Raw genomic sequence first — 19545 nt, forward strand, 5'->3', positions numbered from 1 at the left:
CGATGGCAACACTGTAAGAACAACAGTGTGAAGCGAGCACATTGTAGAGTATCTTCAGAATCATAAAATTTAGATTCAACCTAGAGGTTTACTCTCTATCAAAAAAGAGGGATTTTAAGTCTGGGCAGATCTCTAAACATCTCCACCCAGGATAACAGGACAGAAGGAAACACAGAATCTAGGACACAGGTGATCCCACACAAGACAGCAGTTATAGGAGGATCCCAAAAGACTTTAAGGAGATAGCACAAAAAGAATCAGAAAAGCAAACATCGAGCATATCTAGGGAAAGTCACTCTATATTGAATTAGGATGACAAAAGGCCAAAGTAAGTTGTCACCCCACCTCCACAACAAAGAAAAATGGAACAGAGACGTTTTAGCAGATGGAAAATAGTTGGAAAGGCACATGATAGATGCTACAACACTTGATGGGGGAAATGGCTGTTAGAAAACAGGCAAACAAATAGTCAGAAAATTAGTTTCATGCTAAAAAACAATGGTTTTGAAAGCAAACAGACCAGCCAGGGGCTACTTACTGCATTTGGCTGGGTAAAGTAACACAGGCTACGAAGAAAGACATGATCCAGAAGAAGTGCAGAAGTGCTCAGATTTCAGAACTGGTTCAGAGAAAAAATGAAGGAATATGTAATGCAGAGGCACAATGAAAACACCGTATGACTTAGCACTGAATAATATTTGCATAGTCATAATCATGTAAATATTAGATTTAATGAAAAAGTGTGCTACAATTGGAAGAAACAGAGGGAGAAAAATAAGGTCATGGTGTAGTGAGGAAGCTATGCTTGCACCTGCTATGGCAGAAAGTCAATACACAGTGCTTACAATTAACTAAAAGACAGTGCTGACAATTAACTTAGCTAAATTAAAAATATGACTCAATATTTAAGGCAGATCTTTATACCACAATCAGACTATTGAAATTTAACTTAAATGTCAGACATTCTTAAAAGGTGGACACACTAAGCTCAAGACTTTTCTGAATACATTTGATACTTAGGAAAATCTAACAGATTTAGAAAAGCCACAAAAAGAAGTCCATACTATCAGCATGGGGTCCTCATTATAATTTAAAGTAATTAAGAGAGACATACTTTTATGTCAAACTATCAGTTTTTTAACTTTTTGACTGTTTACTTACATGGTTTGTATAGTTGCCTTTTCTTATTTCTTCTACTAAGAAAGAAAAAAGAACAAACAAACTGGTCACTTCTAATACAAATACCATAAAATAAAACTAGTTGTTAACGTCTTACTGATTACTCCTAAATAAAATGGGAACAAATTCAATTTTAAAAAATTATTTCAACAATTTATATTTAAATTATCTGGCATGATACATCTCATAAAGCAAAATATAAAAACTTTGTTTTACTTTTTGGACTAGTTTACTTTTTGTTTCTATTATATACAAATGAAAGAAACCTTGTATACAAAAGGAAAGGGCAAAAAAATGAGGCCAGATGAAAAAATTAGCTAATAAAAAAGTTGCATATATGAGCCATGATCCATTAGCATTTTCTCATTCTGCATTTACACATAGCTTACTTTTTTACCAGAATTTCAGAGCTAACAGCTCTAAGAACTACTTCCTGGCCAGGCACCTATCTCTAGATGCACCAGAATCCCAGTAAGCATTTCGAACCACACTTAGTGGTCACCTACTAATATGTCACTAAAAACAAAACAAACCAAAAAAAGAGTCTTTACACAACAGGAAAGTAACCTTTTTAAGTTTAGATTTTAAAATGAGTATATAAACTTCATTGAACATGGTGTCCGCAGCACAAAAAGTCTTTTTATTTTTCCTAAAAAAAGGTCAGAATAACAAAAGCTCCAAGAGTGACCTAGGCCATGCTTTGTTTCCTACACTGCCTCCACTTTTAAAGTTAAAAGGGCCTTGCAGGCAAACATTGCTATCACTGAACAGTGAGGGACACAGAGTGGCTTTTTTTTTTTTTTTTTAACTCCTTCCATGCTCTCTACGTGTGAGAAGCCCATGGCTCTGGAAGGAACTGGGAAAACAATTCTGATAAGGTTTGGATATTTCCCCCTCCAAATCTCATGTTAAAACGTGATCCTGAATGTTGGAGACAAGGCCTAGTGGGAAGCATTTGGGTCACGGTGGATTCCTTATGAATGGCTTGGTGCCATCCCCATGGTAATAAGCAAATTCTCATTCTGGTAGTTTAAAAGAGCGTGGCACCTTCCCTCTACCCCCGCCCCACCCTCTCACAAGTGTGGAACCACCTGCTTCCCCTTTGCCTTCCATCATGATGGTAAGCTTGCGGAGGCCCCTACCAGAAGCAAATGCTGAAGCCATGCTTGTACAGCCTGAAGATCTATGAGCCAATTAAACCTCTTTTTGTTATAAAAGACTCAGCCTTAGGTATCTCTTTATAGTAATGCATAAAGGAACACAAATTCTAGACAGAAATAACTGACTCAAGACAGGCAAAGTCTACTCAAACTACAAGAAACAAAGGTTACAAACTCCCATATTTTACTGTGCTGCATCACTTCACATATGATTATAGATCCTCACTTGTATTCTTGCTGCTTCAATCAACAGGAAAACCTGGCTGTGTATGGCTTTTTAGCAAACAAACAAGGATTTCACATAACACTGAGGAAAATAAGCAGGAGTAGGGCATGTTTAAATTTACATTACATCAAATTAAAAGGTTAATAGAAGTTTTGATTAGCATAAACTTGGATGTGATAAATGCATGTGGTCGGAGGACTGTGGAAGAGGAGGCCAGAATCACAGATTCAATCCTTGTTGATGAACAACTATTTTTCTTTTTTTAATTTGTTTAAATGGAAACCAAGGTGAAGCCTAAGTTCTATCAGTCAACTTTAAAATGTACTCTCTGGAGCAAGGGAAAAGGGACAAAGAATTATTAAATAAAGATAAATCTACAACTCCTCCATCACATGACAAATTGTGTTGATCAAAAGAGGGTAAACTGTACAAATAAAAAGTTTACATGTTTTCACTAACACAATAACAATTAAAGTATATCACATGGTAAAATAAGACAACTGAATATGTGAAAAATTGAAAAATTTAAACCAATATGAGTTTTTCTAAATACTTTCTACAATACATTTGATCAAAGAAGAAGAGTTTTCACTCTTTTTCTTGGTGGAAAAAACATGGTGTCTCACCATCTGTTCGAGATTTTCTCAGGAATATTGTGCTTGTCTCTGGATTGTCAGAAGGGGTGGACTCCAAAGCCCTACCTATAGAGGGAGAAAAGAAAAAAGATGTGATCACTTTTAACAGTTTATCAACTCATTTCTTCGACTGCTGTATTTAGGCCATTTCACTACCTCTACCTTTACTCTTATCCACTGAAATGAATGTGTAGACATAAGATGGAGCCAGGCACGATGGCCCATGTCTGTAGGGCTGAGATGGGAAAATCCCTTAAGGCTAGGTCAGGGATTTGAGGCCAGCGTGAGTAACATAGTGAGACCCTCCTAAATAAATAAATAAATAAAGAGGTAAATGTTTCCTTTGAGTTGTGTAAAATCAACTACATAGAAAAAACAAGATGGCAGTACAGTTTAAAGACAGGTCTATTTTATAGGCAAAATATATTATTTATTCTGGAGCTCAAACATTTAAAAAAAAGTAAATTTAGCATATCTGTCACTTCCATGTCACTCTGAGGACACAGAACCTTAGTTCCATTGAGTAGCTATCTTCCACAGTCATATAAGATCTCTAAGTCTTCATTTCTTCATTAGCAATATATAGGGAGAACATACACAGGCCTTTGGATTGGAAAGGGACAAATGAGACATACATAAACTGTGTTGTAATCCTAAAGAAGACAATAAAGAGCCTTTTTTGGGCTCTCATCCAACACTACCAGTCTATGAACTGGTGTGTAAAATCACTCACAGGCTTTCCTTACACCAGCAACCAGAGTATAAGTTTACACAAGTACTTACATATTTTGTGTATAAAAATATAATCAACTCACATATGTTTATTCTAAATTTTTAAACATCTTGAAAAGTGAGTATAGTCCTCCAAGTTACAAAGTCACACTCATCATGAGTCTTAATTATCCTACCTCCGAAAAAAACTAAGAGCCCAACTAAAATTTTTGTGTTTTCTTTGTTTTTTAACTTTAAGTTCTGAGAAACATGTGCAGAACGTGCAGGTCTGTTACATACCTACACATGTGCCATGGTGGTTTGCTGCACCTATAAACGCATCATCGAGATTTTAAATCCCACATGCATTAGGTATTTGTCCTAAAGCTCTCTGTCCCCTTACCCCCTGGCCCCTGAAGGGCCCCAGAGTGTGATGTTCCCCTCCCTGTGTCCATGTGATCTCATTGTTCAACTCCTACTTATGAGAGAGAACATGTGGTGTTTGCTTTTTGTTCCTGTGTTAGTTTGCTGAGGATGATGGCTTCCAGCTTCTTAAGCTTTGGTTTCTTATCTTTGAACAATATGCTATTGTCAGGAGAGGGAAGGACAAAGGGGAAGCCATGGCAACAGACACTCTTACACAGGCAAGGTCTGGCATTTTAACCTTCAATCTTTATCTTACACATTAAAAGTCTACCTTTACATTCCATGTCTTTTGAAAGTTTTGACGACGAACCATCCCTTACTTCTCTTTTAGAACAAGGTAAATAAATCTTCAGCTTAACTCGGGATTACACTGAAGGAAACTCGCTAGGGGTGCATTTTCCAGAAAACCTCCAAGAAAAGGTAGCAGGAAAAATACCAAGCGATGGAAAGGTAAGGATTCTCTAGGTCAAGATGTAACCAAACTTACCCATGTCATCATCAAATATAGACTTGGCTTCCACTTCCTTATTGGACTTTTCTTTTGGCTTTACAGTTAAGGCAGCAAAGGTATCAATGTTATCATCAAATAAATTGGATTCCAATGCTTTCTCCTTCTCTCTGGTTTTTTGAGAGGGTTTAACTTCTTCTGTAGCAAATATATCATCCTTGTTATGCCAAAAATGTAAACAAAACAATGTTAAATCAATTTTTCTTTTTAAACTTTAAACACTTCAACAAGCTGTGGAAATGCAAATGGCCAGGATGTTGTGGAACAGCATTTTTAAGGAAAAATCATAATGCAGAAAACAATCCTGGCTTCTCAGTTTTAAAAATACTTTCTCAAATGAGGGCTCAACCAACTCAAAGGAAGCATTTCAGAAACAGCATTCTGAAGACTGTGACTGTCACAAGAATCCTCTCTATGATAAAAAGAAAATAGAGTACTTACAAAAATTTACTGGGGCTAAGGGAGAAAATGACATACAGAGGCTAAAACTCAGATTCAAAGCTTTGCACCTGAAAGGCACAAATATTTAGTCACCACAGTGTATGCAATGGTCTTTCAAACAAACATTTACACAAACAAATCTGTAGTGCTGTCAGAGAAACTGGACTGTTAATGTTTTAATGTTAGTTCAGGGAACATAAGATAGGGAACACCACAAACTAAGCATTGCATCCTCCACCCACGCTCCCCTCGGCATGTTATTTGCCATTCATTTACTGGGAAGCACCACGACTCTCTGAAGATTTTCCTTAATCACCTCACTGAACATTAGTTTCCTTTCCCATCATCTTTCCCACACAACCCAGTACTGAGAACGAAAGGCTGATACCAAAGGCTGGGACTTGGCAGAGCTGAAAAGATCATCATCTTCATCATCCCCAAACAGGCTCCCAACACTTGGCTCTAACAACTAGAAGAAACAAGACTCGGGTTCAATATCCAAAAGAAAACAATTTACAAAGAGAACTAGGTGAGCTGTTGAGACAGTAGCCAATACAGTAACAAAGCCATAATGTGGAGAACCCTTTGGAACTGACCTTGGTTGCTTTAGTGCCGGCAAAAAGGTCAACATCTGGGTCATTGTCCTTTTGGAGCTTGTGGCTGAAAAGGACCTCTTCATCCTGGAAGACACCTGTGCTCTTGGGGCGGGCATCAGGATCATGGCCCTGGGAATAGGAGGGACGGTCACGTGTGATTAGAGTTCTAAGAGCTCATCTCAAGGAAGTTACACATGTAAAGATGGACACAACAAAGATGTCCCTACAGCTGTATTATGTGAGCAGAAGGCTGGCCACAGCCTAAAGAGCACTCTGTAAGGGAATGAAGCACTAACAAAATGGAACACTATGGAGCTACCAAAAATAACAGAAAATATGTTTATAAATACAAAGTTATATATATATGTTTGTATACACAAGGTTTAGCGATAATCTTTCCAGATTATATATATTATATAAACCTTGTATAGTATCTAAAATTTTTCTTAGAAAAACACTCCAGGCTGGGCACGGTGGTTCATGACTGTAATCCCAGCACTCTGGGAGGCCGAGGTGGGTGGATAATGAGGTCAAGAGATCGAGACCAACCTGGCCAACATGGTGAGACCGCATCTCTACTTAAAATACAAAAATTAGCCAGGCGTGGTGGCACGTGCCTGTGGTCCCAGCTACTGGGGAGGCCGAGGCAGAAGAATTGCTTGAACCCAGGAGGTGGAAGTTGCAGTGAGCTGAGACTGCGCCACTGCACTCCAGCCTGGGGACAGAGCAAGACTCCGTCTCAAAAAAAAAAAAAAGGAAGAAAAACAATCCGTTAGTTCCGTATTGAGAAACATTTTGGAGATTAAAAAATACACAATTGAATGAGTTCGCTCTATCTCATTCCCAAAGGGAAGAAGAGACAGCAGCTGACTCAACCACAAACTACATACGTGATCAAATATGTATCCCTCACCTGTAAGCACTGTAAGCCAAAGACCTGGCATGGTGTGACCACAAGCCTTCCCATGCCTATCTATCACTTCTGTCCTACTTTCAGACTCCAAGTGAGTCCCTTTTTGTTTACTAGATCTCTAACATTTAAAATCAACATTATTGGTCTGATAATATAATGCTCCAGACCTGATATTCTAAAATTCATCCCTATTCCTTTAGTATCACAGCCACAGACTAAAACTTAACAAAAAGGCCAGGCTTGGTGGTTCACGCCTGTAATCTCAGCACTTTGGGAGGCTGAGGTGGGCAGATCACCCTAGGCCAGGAGTTCAAGACCAGCCTGGTGAACATGGTGAAACCCCATCTCTACTAAAAATACAAAAATTAGCTGGGCATGTGGCGTGTACCTGTGGTCCCAGATACTCAGGAGGCTGAGGCAGGAGAATCCTAGAACCTGGGAGACAGAGGCTCCAGTGAGCCGAGATCACATTATTGCACTCCAGCCTGGGCAAGAGAATGAGACTCGCATCTCAAAAGAAAAAAAAAAAAGCTACCTAAAAACTGACTTCTGACAAAATAAATCACATTAACACTAAATATTATTGTTACATATAAAAATGAGTTTAGGCAGGGCGCGGTGGCTCACGCCTGTAATCCCAGCACTTTGGGAGGCCGAGGCGGGCGGATCACGAGGTCAAGAGATGGAGACCATCCTGGCCAACATGGTGAGACCCATCTCTACTAAAAATACAAAAATTAGCTGGGCATGGTGGCGCGTGCCTGCAGTCCCAGTTACTCGGGAGGCTGAGGCAGGAGAACTGCTTGAACCCGGGAGGCAGAGGTTGCAGTGAGCTGAGATTGTGCCACAGCACTCCAGCCTGGCGCCTGGCAACAGAGCAACACTCTGTCTCAAAAAACAAAAAAAAATGACTTTAACACAGTAAGTAAGGCTAAATGTTTCACAACCATGGAAAAACATTACAAAACCATACACAGTAAGAGACTGGGAGAAAATATATCAAATTAATCATATTCACTATGTGCAGCTCTCAGTAGTGCAGTCAGAGAAACTGGACTGTTAATGTTTTAATGTTAGTTCAGGGAACATAAGATAGGGCACACCACAAACTAAGCATTGCATCCTCCACCCACGCTCCCCTCGGCATGTTATTTGCCATTCATTTACTGGGAAGCACCACGACTCTCTGAAGATTTTCCTTAATCACCTCACTGAACATTAGTTTCCTTTCCCATCATCTTTCCCACACAACCCAGTACTGAGAACGAAAGGCTGATACCAAAGGCTGGGACTTGGCAGAGCTGAAAAGATCATCATCTTCATCATCCCCAAACAGGCTCCCAACACTTGGCTCTAACAACTAGAAGAAACAAGACTCGGGTTCAATATCCAAAAGAAAACAATTTACAAAGAGAACTAGGTGAGCTGTTGAGACAGTAGCCAATACAGTAACAAAGCCATAATGTGGAGAACCCTTTGGAACTGACCTTGGTTGCTTTAGTGCCGGCAAAAAGGTCAACATCTGGGTCATTGTCCTTTTGGAGCTTGTGGCTGAAAAGGACCTCTTCATCCTGGAAGACACCTGTGCTCTTGGGGCGGGCATCAGGATCATGGCCCTGGGAATAGGAGGGACGGTCACGTGTGATTAGAGTTCTAAGAGCTCATCTCAAGGAAGTTACACATGTAAAGATGGACACAACAAAGATGTCCCTACAGCTGTATTATGTGAGCAGAAGGCTGGCCACAGCCTAAAGAGCACTCTGTAAGGGAATGAAGCACTAACAAAATGGAACACTATGGAGCTATCAAAAATAACAGAAAATATGTTTATAAATACAAAGTTATATATATATGTTTGTATACACAAGGTTTAGCGATAATCTTTCCAGATTATATATACTATATAAACCTTGTATAGTATCTAAAATTTTTCTTAGAAAAACCATCCAGGCCGGGCACGGTGGTTCATGACTGTAATCCCAGCACTCTGGGAGGCCGAGGTGGGCGGATAATGAGGTTAAGAGATCGAGACCATCCTGGCCAACATGGTGAGACCGTATCTCTACTTAAAATACAAAAATTAGCCAGGCGTGGTGGCACGTGCCTGTGGTCCCAGCTACTCGGGAGGCCGAGGCAGAAGAATCGCTTGAACCCAGGAGGTGGAAGTTGCAGTGAGCTGAGACTGCTCCACTGCACTCCCGCCTGGGGACAGAGCAAGACTCCGTCTAAAAAAAAAAAAACGGAAGAAAAACAATCCGTTAGTTCCGTAATGAGAAACATTTTGGAGATTAAAAAATACACAATTGAATGAGTTCGCTCTATCTCATTCCCAAAGGGAAGAAGAGACAGCAGCTGACTCAACCACAAACTACATACGTGGTCAAATACGTATCCCTCACCAGTAAGAACTGTAAGCCAAAGACCTGGCATGGTGTGACCACAAGCCTTCCCATGCCTATCCATCACTTCTGTCCTACTTTCAGACTCCAAGTGAGTCCCTTTTTGTTTACTAGATCTCTAACATTTAAAATCAACATTATTGGTCTGATAATATAATGCTCCAGACCTGATATTCTAAAATTCATCCCTATTCCTTTAGTATCACAGCCACAGACTAAAACTTAACAAAAAGGCCAGGCTTGGTGGTTCACGCCTGTAATCTCAGCACTTTGGGAGGCTGAGGTGGGCAGATCACCCTAGGCCAGGAGTTCAAGACCAGCCTGGTGAACATGGTGAAACCCCATCTCTACTAAAAATACAAAAATTAGCTGGGCATGTGGCGTGTACCTGTGGTCCCAGATACTCAGGAGGCTGAGGCAGGAGAATCCTAGAACCTGGGAGACAGAGGCTCCAGTGAGCCGAGATCACATTATTGCACTCCAGCCTGGGCAAGAGAATGAGACTCGCATCTCAAAAGAAAAAAAAAAAAGCTACCCAAAAACTGACTTCTGACAAAATAAATCACATTAACACTAAATATTATTGTTACATATAAAAATGAGTTTAGGCAGGGCGCGGTGGCTCACGCCTGTAATCCCAGCACTTTGGGAGGCCGAGGCGGGCGGATCACGAGATCGAGAGATGGAGACCATCCTGGCCAACATGGTGAGACCCCATCTCTACTAAAAATACAAAAATTAGCTGGGCATGGTGGCGCGCACCTGTAGTCCCAGTTACTCGGGAGGCTGAGGCAGGAGAACTGCTTGAACCCGGGAGGCAGAGGTTGCAGTGAGCTGAGATTGTGCCACAGCACTCCAGCCTGGCGCCTGGCAACAGAGCAACACTCTGTCTCAAAAAACAAAAAAAAAATGACTTTAACACAGTAAGTAAGGCTAAATGTTTCACAACCATGGAAAAACATTACAAAACCATACACAGTAAGAGACTGGGAGAAAATATATCAAATTAATCATATTCACTATGTGCAGCTCTCAGTAGTGCAGTCAGAGAAACTGGACTGTTAATGTTTTAATGTTAGTTCAGGGAACATAAGATAGGGCACACCACAAACTAAGCATTGCATCCTCCACCCACGCTCCCCTCGGCATGTTATTTGCCATTCATTTACTGGGAAGCACCACGACTCTCTGAAGATTTTCCTTAATCACCTCACTGAACATTAGTTTCCTTTCCCATCATCTTTCCCACACAACCCAGTACTGAGAACGAAAGGCTGATACCAAAGGCTGGGACTTGGCAGAGCTGAAAAGATCATCATCTTCATCATCCCCAAACAGGCTCCCAACACTTGGCTCTAACAACTAGAAGAAACAAGACTCGGGTTCAATATCCAGAAGAAAACAATTTACAAAGAGAACTAGGTGAGCTGTTGAGACAGTAGCCAATACAGTAACAAAGCCATAATGTGGAGAACCCTTTGGAACTGACCTTGGTTACTTTAGTGCCGGCAAAAAGGTCAACATCTGGGTCATTGTCCTTTTGGAGCTTGTGGCTGAAAAGGACCTCTTCATCCTGGAAGACACCTGTGCTCTTGGGGCGGACATCAGCATCATGGCCCTGGGAATAGGAGGGACGGTTACGTGTGATTAGAGTTCTAAGAGCTCATCTCAAGGAAGTTACACATGTAAAGATGGACACAACAAAGATGTCCCTACCGCTGTATTATGTGAGCAGAAGGCTGGCCACAGCCTAAAGAGCACTCTGTAAGGGAATGAAGCACTAACAAAATGGAACACTATGGAGCTACCAAAAATAACAGAAAATATATTTATAAATACAAAGTTATATATATATGTTTGTATACACTAGGTTTAGCGATAATCTTTCCAGATTATATATACTATATAAACCTTGTATAGTATCTAAAATTTTTTTTAGAAAAACAATCCAGGCCGGTCACGGTGGTTCATGACTGTAATCCCAGCACTCTGGGAGGCCGAGGTGGGCGGATAATGAGGTCAAGAGATCGAGACCATCCTGGCCAACATGGTGAGACCGCATCTCTACTTAAAATACAAAAATTAGCCAGGCGTGGTGGCACGTGCCTGTGGTCCCAGCTACTCGGGAGGCCGAGGCAGAAGAATCGCTTGAACCCAGGAGGTGGAAGTTGCAGTGAGCTGAGACTGCGCCACTGCACTCCAGCCTGGCGCCTGGCAACAGAGCAACACTCTGTCTCAAAAAACAAAAAAAAATGACTTTAACACAGTAAGTAAGGCTAAATGTTTCACAACCATGGAAAAACATTACAAAACCATACACAGTAAGAGACTGGGAGAAAATATATCAAATTAATCATATTCACTATGTGCAGCTCTCAGTAGTGCAGTCAGAGAAACTGGACTGTTAATGTTTTAATGTTAGTTCAGGGAACATAAGATAGGGCACACCACAAACTAAGCATTGCATCCTCCACCCACGCTCCCCTCGGCATGTTATTTGCCATTCATTTACTGGGAAGCACCACGACTCTCTGAAGATTTTCCTTAATCACCTCACTGAACATTAGTTTCCTTTCCCATCATCTTTCCCACACAACCCAGTACTGAGAACGAAAGGCTGATACCAAAGGCTGGGACTTGGCAGAGCTGAAAAGATCATCATCTTCATCATCCCCAAACAGGCTCCCAACACTTGGCTCTAACAACTAGAAGAAACAAGACTCGGGTTCAATATCCAAAAGAAAACAATTTACAAAGAGAACTAGGTGAGCTGTTGAGACAGTAGCCAATACAGTAACAAAGCCATAATGTGGAGAACCCTTTGGAACTGACCTTGGTTGCTTTAGTGCCGGCAAAAAGGTCAACATCTGGGTCATTGTCCTTCTGGAGCTTGTGGCTGAAAAGGAGCTCTTCATCCTGGAAGACACCTGTGCTCTTGGGGCGGGCATCAGGATCATGGCCCTGGGAATAGGAGGGACGGTCACGTGTGATTAGAGTTCTAAGAGCTCATCTCAAGGAAGTTACACATGTAAAGATGGACACAACAAAGATGTCCCTACAGCTGTATTATGTGAGCAGAAGGCTGGCCACAGCCTAAAGAGCACTCTGTAAGGGAATGAAGCACTAACAAAATGGAACACTATGGAGCTATCAAAAATAACAGAAAATATGTTTATAAATACAAAGTTATATATATATGTTTGTATACACAAGGTTTAGCGATAATCTTTCCAGATTATATATACTATATAAACCTTGTATAGTATCTAAAATTTTTCTTAGAAAAACCATCCAGGCCGGGCACGGTGGTTCATGACTGTAATCCCAGCACTCTGGGAGGCCGAGGTGGGTGGATAATGAGGTCAAGAGATCGAGACCATCCTGGCCAACATGGTGAGACCGCATCTCTACTTAAAATACAAAAATTAGCCAGGCGTGGTGGCACGTGCCTGTGGTCCCAGCTACTCGGGAGGCCGAGGCAGAAGAATCGCTTGAACCCAGGAGGCGGAAGTTGCAGTGAGCTGAGACTGCGCCACTGCACTCCCGCCTGGGGACAGAGCAAGACTCCGTCTCAGGAAAAACAGAAAGAAAGAAAAACAATCCATTAGTTCCATAATGAGAAACATTTTGGAGATTAAAAAATACACAATTGAATGAGTTCGCTCTATCTCATTCCCAAAGGGAAGAAGAGACAGCAGCTGACTCAACCACAAACTACATACGTGGTCAAATACGTATCCCTCACCTGTAAGCACTGTAAGCCAAAGACCTGGCATGGTGTGACCACAAGCCTTCCCATGCCTATCCATCACTTCTGTCCTACTTTCAGACTCCAAGTGAGTCCCTTTTTGTTTACTAGATCTCTAACATTTAAAATCAACATTATTGGTCTGATAATATAATGCTCCAGACCTGATATTCTAAAATTCATCCCTATTCCTTTAGTATCACAGCCACAGACTAAAACTTAACAAAAAGGCCAGGCTTGGTGGTTCACGCCTGTAATCTCAGCACTTTGGGAGGCTGAGGTGGGCAGATCACCCTAGGCCAGGAGTTCAAGACCAGCCTGGTGAACATGGTGAAACCCCATCTCTACTAAAAATACAAAAATTAGCTGGGCATGTGGCGTGTACCTGTGGTCCCAGATACTCAGGAGGCTGAGGCAGGAGAATCCTAGAACCTGGGAGACAGAGGCTCCAGTGAGCCGAGATCACATTATTGCACTCCAGCCTGGGCAAGAGAATGAGACTCACATCTCAAAAGAAAAAAAAAAAGCTACCTAAAAACTGACTTCTGACAAAATAAATCACATTAACACTAAATATTATTGTTACATATAAAAATGAGTTTAGGCAGGGCGCGGTGGCTCACGCCTGTAATCCCAGCACTTTGGGAGGCCGAGGCGGGCGGATCACGAGGTCGAGAGATGGAGACCATCCTGGCCAACATGGTGAGACCCCATCTCTACTAAAAATAGAAAAATTAGCTGGGCATGGTGGCGTGCACAAACCCGGGAGGTAGAGGTTGCAGTGAGCCTAGGTCTCATCACTGCACTCCGGCCTAGTGACAGAGTGAGACTTCTTCTCAAAAAAAAAAAAAAAAAGTAAAAGGATGCTAACTAGCATCCCCTTAAAACTGTTTTTTTTTTTGTTGTTGTTGTTGTTTTGAGACAGAGTCTTGCTCTTTTGCCAGGCCGGAGTGCAGTGGCATGATCTTGGCTCACTGCAACTTCCGTCTCCCAGATTCAAGCGATTCTCCTGCCTCAGCCTCCTGAGTAGCTGCGACTACAGGTGTGCGCCACCACACCTGGCTAATTTTTTGTATTTCAGTACAGATGTGGTTTCACCATGGCCAGCATGGTCTCAATATCCTGACCTCATGATCTGCCTGCCTCAGCCTCCCATAGTGCTGGGATTACAGGCGTGAGCCACCATGCCCAGCCTAAAACTGACATTTAAATTCAAGTACAGTTGGGGACCAAAGGAGAACCAAGGGTAACAGGAACGCTGCACAGAAGAGAACAAGTTAGAAAGGCAATGATGCCATGACATGACAGTAACTGCAGAGACAGTGGCAGGCACACCGCAGTGTACATGTGTCCTGTAGAAGGACCAGGAGGAAAGGCCCTGCAGAGGCTTCCTGCACTGTGGGGACACAGACTCCTTGTCTGTGTTTTCAAATCTGTCTACAAATGTGCCATTTATTTTCTGTGGTCAAAAAACTTAAGGGATTGTGTGTGTTTAAAACAACACATGAGAGACAAATGTATTCAAGTATACGAGAGAAAAAGGTCCACCTTTTCAGACTCGGCCACATCAGTTCTCCCAAATTCTGATGATTCCTTGGCACTCTCAACCTTCTTTTCCACAGGCTTCCCTCCAAGTGGTGCCTCCTTCTCTTCTTCATTGCTAAACAGCAAAGGTGGTGCCTCAGAGACGATCTCTTTTTTCTACCAAAAGAAGAGCACACAACATCCACAACAATAAAAAAGTGTGTCTGACCAGCATGGCCATATTCAGAACAAGCCCAAACCATCCTCTTAGGGCTTCAGCTAAATGTGGTGGTGGAAGAGAAGACAGGATAGTGAAGACGGCACCAAAAGGGAGAAGCAACAAATATCACCACCCGGGACTTATGGACAGGGTACTTCATGCATCACCTGCATCGGTCTACTTGTGTCTGTCAACCCCTACGCCTCCCTCACTCAGATCCTTACCTCTGCCATCAGATGAATATGAGTCTCTCTGTCTGTCTCACTCCTGTGATATTTCAACTAGAAGACATCATCCAGAGTTGTCTTGATAAAACAAAACACCTAGATCATGTCCTCTCCCACCCGAAACCTGCACTCCTTGAAGCAAATGACACTCAGCAGACACCCCATTCTTCCCTCTACTCATGTGCTAGCTATTCCTTAAAGTCACTGCAAACTTTCAAACTTCCATACCACACTGCCCTCGATGTCCGTAGGAGCAAATCTTCCTCATCTTTCAAGCCCTGCTCAGATGTCACCCACGGTCTTTCTGTTCCCATCAGTTGCTTTGTTGAATAAGCATAGTATTTCTCTCTCCACCTGACCCTTCCTTGACTTTCTTCCTAACTAACAGCTAGCACACATCTGTTTATCCGTTCATCTGAAAGGACTACACACTGTATTTCCGTGGCCAGTCCCAGCGTTTTACACCAACTGAGTGCCCAATACAAGTCTGCAAGCACTTGAGCCCATTTCTCATCTCATCTTATCAGGGAGGCAGGGATTTGAGGGACTAGGAAACTGAGGTTCATGACCTGGAATTCACGGCATCTTTGGGGCAAGTGACTTATCAACAAGTTCTTGAGAAAAAAACTAAAGCTCTACTGTAGTATAGTATAGATACAAATCTTACCATATGACACGAGAAAGTGTGCTTTGAGGCAATGCCTAAATCAAGTTAGGAAGGCAGATTTGGGAAACTAAGGAAGGGCATTGCTGATCATGATTTTAAAATGTGATGAAGGAAGAATGAACTGAGCAAGGGGATTTTCAGTTATTGTCAGGAAGAGATCATTAAAGTGCAAAACCATTTGAACTGGAAGATCATGAAGAATTTCAGAAGAGATGAGGCAACACGGAAGTGATTAAAGGAAAAGGCTTTTGTGGAACACGCTGCACTCACTGAAAACTACATAAAAATTCAATACAACTAGTTGATAAGGGAGATAGAGAGACTTAAGTACGGCAAATCATATTCTTCCTTCTTATATAACTAAGGTCCTAAACCACAGAAAATGCTACCCAAAATACTAGTTTTAATTTTCTTGAAAACAAGCTAACTCCTCATCCTTGTCATGAAGTTTATTTTCTGTTTTTCTTTTTTTTGAGACGGAGTCTCGCCCTGATCCCCAGGCTGGAGTGCAGTGGCACAATCTCGGCTCATTGCAACCTCCATCTCCCAGGTTCAAGCAATTCTGCTGCCTCAGCCTCCCTGGTAGCTGGGATTACAGGCGTGCATCACCACACCCAGCTAATTTTTGTATTTTTAGTAGAGATGGAGTATCACTATGTTGACCAGTCTGATCTCACATTCCTGACCTCAGGTGATCCATCTGCCTCAGCCTCAGAAAGTGCTGGGATTACAGGCGTGAGCCACCATGCCTGACTAAATTTACTTTCTTGATAGGTATCAGAAAATAAGGAAAGTATGAAGAAAAAAAAATGTAATGGTCTAAAATGGCTGCATCTTGGCCATATGGATAACAGAAACTGGGCCTATGAATGAAAGCTGAACCTCACCTGCAAGGCCAGAGCCTGTCAAATACCTCCCTGACATGTACCGATTACAACCTGCCTATAGGATGAAACACAAAGGCAGCACAGAATCAGCCATCCCTCTCCTGACCCTGAGTCCCCCTAAGTACTCATTAGGGTAAAAGGCTAATGAGTAAAATACGTTAACCACATATTTACTTTATCTTATATACAGTGTCACTGAGCACCAATCAGAACTGCTGAGGATGTCACCTTTGTTTCACTGCCCACTTCTTCCATTTTCTATGTAACAGAAATGTAGACATGCCATGTCTCGTGTGGCCCACTCCGGGACACGTTCTTAGTTTGTGCAGATCTCATTCCTGGGCTAGCAGATCACAAATTTGGCTCAGAACAAAACTCATATTACATTTCTTTAAGTTCTCCTGCTTCTTGTTTAATCTTTTGGTCAACATAGGATTATAACTAAGTCACACTTAACTTACACTAAAATATCTCTAAAAAAAATCTTTTATTTACTGTTGTCTAAGATGATTATGTTTCACAAATAATCAAAAATGTGCAGACTATTCAGCTACTTAACTTGTGTGTCTTGACCTCTTGTTTTATTTAATAATCAAAATTACCATAGGTTGAAAGAAGTTTTACAGTTCCAGAGCCTGCAAAATTTATTGCTCATTTATCCCTCCAGTATAGGTTATTTATAATTTACAAAGAAAAACCAATCAGTTAATTTTGAAACTTTCCATTTTTTTCCTTTTTTAATCGGCAGTCACAGATGTTGGCACTGCCGACTGCAAATCCACTTAGTAACTTCATAGTCTTACCTCCGGCTTCCGTGTTCTTTCTCTGTCAAGGAGCTGAAGAGGCAAATCCGCGTGGTCTTGTGCCAAAGTGCAAAGATCAAAGTAGTATTTGCTGTAAATGCTGCCAGGAACTTGGATATTATAATCAATTAGCTTCAAGAACTGCCTTTCCAACTCATTCCTGGGGAAGGAGAAACACAACAAAACCAACACAGGACCATGTTAGTTCACCGGGCCAGCTTCAAAAACAATATTCTCATGTAAGAAATGTGGTAAAGCCATCCCGTGCTCTAGTTTATTAGAACGCATGAAAGAACTCACACTGGACAGAATGCTTTCGATCGAAGAAATAACAAGAAAGCATGCAACTTTCCCAGCTCTCTTTGAAAATAGAAAAAACTTGTATTGGAAAAAAACATGGATATAAAAAGTGTGTTAATACACTTGATTTTCTATTTCTGTGAAGAATGTCATTGTTTTTGCAGACTTGTGGAGGTACCACGTTGGTGGTCTCGGATAAAACCTGGAGGAATTCTCTGTATTAGCAGACAGGCTCCCTTCTTCCCTTACTTTCCCACAAATGAAGTCTGTCTCTCTGTGCTAGGCTGCCTGGAGCTGGGAGAGGAGCGATACAAGCACTCCTGTGGCCACGACCTCTGGAACAGCACTAGGTCTGTCCAGACGGCACTAGGTCTGAAGTCAGCACAGCATTGTGACTGCACAAGGCCCACTGTAACATCTACCTGCTGCCACTTATGTCACTCAAGGCCCCGGGGCTCTACAATTAGCAGGTAGTGAAGCTAGCCAGGCTTCTGTCCTTCCCTTAAGTGCAGTAAGTTGCCCTGGTCCCTATGTGATAACCTGCTTGTCGTTGGCTTAAACCGACTCTCTCTTTCTTAGCTGAGAGCTGTTCAGGCTTCATGTTAGCTTCTTGAGCCAGAGAGACTCCACCTTCGTGTCTTCATTTTAGTTATTCCCCTCATTAAGTAAGTAAATGCAGTATGTAGCTGGGGCAGGATGACACTGGGCACATCCCGGAGTGCATCTGCTGATAAGCGCCTGAGTTAAGCAGTTCCAGCAGAGCCTGGGAATGCAGTTGCTGTTGAGTACCCAGAGCCCCCCTATGTATAAATTGGATGTCTTTTTATGACAGCTCTAGCCCTCGCACCTGGTACTGTTTTATTTCTCACGTACCAGTTTATCTTTTAACTTTTTTGCTTACTCTGCTTCTGTGAAAAAATTGCTTCAGCTAGGTTCCCCCCTCCCTTTTCAAACTAGGGTATAAGAAACCCCTTAACTCTTTCTTGAGGGCCGAGAGAATTTTGGGTGTTAGCCACCTCTTGGTCACTGGCTAAAATAAAGGACTCATAATTCAACCTCAGAGTGTGGCTCATTCCTTGACTCACTTGGGTATAACACCTGGATGGGTTCAAAGGTGCTGCCTGGGAGCCTAGGCTGGAGTCATAAACCTTAGACATCTACCTGGTGTCCTGTTCTACCATGGCTGGAGCTGGCACTGAATCCACCAGGCAAATCCCTTCCCGCTCTTCCTTCCCTTTTCCCTAGGCAGAGTAGCCAGTCCCCACGCACATCATTGCAGTCCCATGGAGCTTAGTGCCAGGTCACCACAGATGTTCACTTAATAATACCCCACGGATGTTCACTTAATAATACCCCAAGGTATTAATCAGCTTGTGAGTGCAGCCTTCCCTGGAACTCATTCTTCAGGGCTGTGGGCTCCCCTCTGGACCAGGGTAGGTCCAGAGATGCCATCCAAGAGCCAAGGCCTGAATCGTGGACTCCTACAGCTCACCTGGTGCTCCGCTGACTGTAGCTGAGCTGGTATCTAAGCTCAAGGAAACTCCTCTTTACTCTTCCCTCAGCATTTATCAAGCAGAGGGAGTCTCTCCTTGGAGCCACCGCAGCTGACCCAGCACATCTCTGTCTCACTCCAGGCCCATGGCATGTACTACCTGGTCATCACTGATGATGCTTCAGGGCCCAAGGGCTCTTTCATCAGAAAGAGATGAATCCTGCCATTACTGAGTCCTAGCAGGTTCCCTTCTGGCCCAGAGTTTGTCTAGAGATGCTATCCCAAAGCTGGGACCTCAGATGGGGGTTTCGTGACTCTGACCAGTGCCCTCTCCCACTGTGGCTGAGCTAGTATCCGAGTTGCAAGACAAAGTTCTCTTTCCTCCCCTCAAGCTGACAAAAGAAATCTTTGTCAGAGCTGTGAGCTGCACTGTCAAGGGTTGAAGGAGGGGTGAGCAAACACTCCCTAGCTGCCCCAGCTGCT

General features: G+C 42.4%; 1 protein-coding gene across 1 annotated transcript in view; it reads right to left on the reverse strand.

The window, feature by feature from the left end:
* The window catches only part of LOC135278069 (uncharacterized), a 186324-nt gene that overhangs the window by 21261 nt on the left and 145518 nt on the right, over positions 1–19545 (reverse strand). The window contains exons 36-48 of the mRNA XM_064384684.1: positions 17271–17430; positions 14491–14643; positions 12027–12155; positions 11819–11899; positions 10684–10812; positions 10476–10556; positions 8283–8411; positions 8075–8155; positions 5883–6011; positions 5675–5755; positions 4825–5002; positions 3192–3266; positions 1162–1196 (exon numbers count right to left, since the gene is read on the reverse strand). Coding sequence (XP_064240754.1) covers positions 1162–1196; positions 3192–3266; positions 4825–5002; positions 5675–5755; positions 5883–6011; positions 8075–8155; positions 8283–8411; positions 10476–10556; positions 10684–10812; positions 11819–11899; positions 12027–12155; positions 14491–14643; positions 17271–17430 — 1441 coding nt within the window. The remainder of the gene's footprint in view (positions 1–1161; positions 1197–3191; positions 3267–4824; positions 5003–5674; positions 5756–5882; positions 6012–8074; positions 8156–8282; positions 8412–10475; positions 10557–10683; positions 10813–11818; positions 11900–12026; positions 12156–14490; positions 14644–17270; positions 17431–19545) is intronic.

The sequence above is a fragment of the Aotus nancymaae genome, unplaced genomic scaffold (genome assembly GCF_030222135.1).
Source record: "Aotus nancymaae isolate 86718 unplaced genomic scaffold, 86718_ANA_hifiasm-v0.15.2.pri h1tg000036l, whole genome shotgun sequence".
Taxonomy (NCBI): Eukaryota; Metazoa; Chordata; class Mammalia; order Primates; family Aotidae; genus Aotus; species Aotus nancymaae.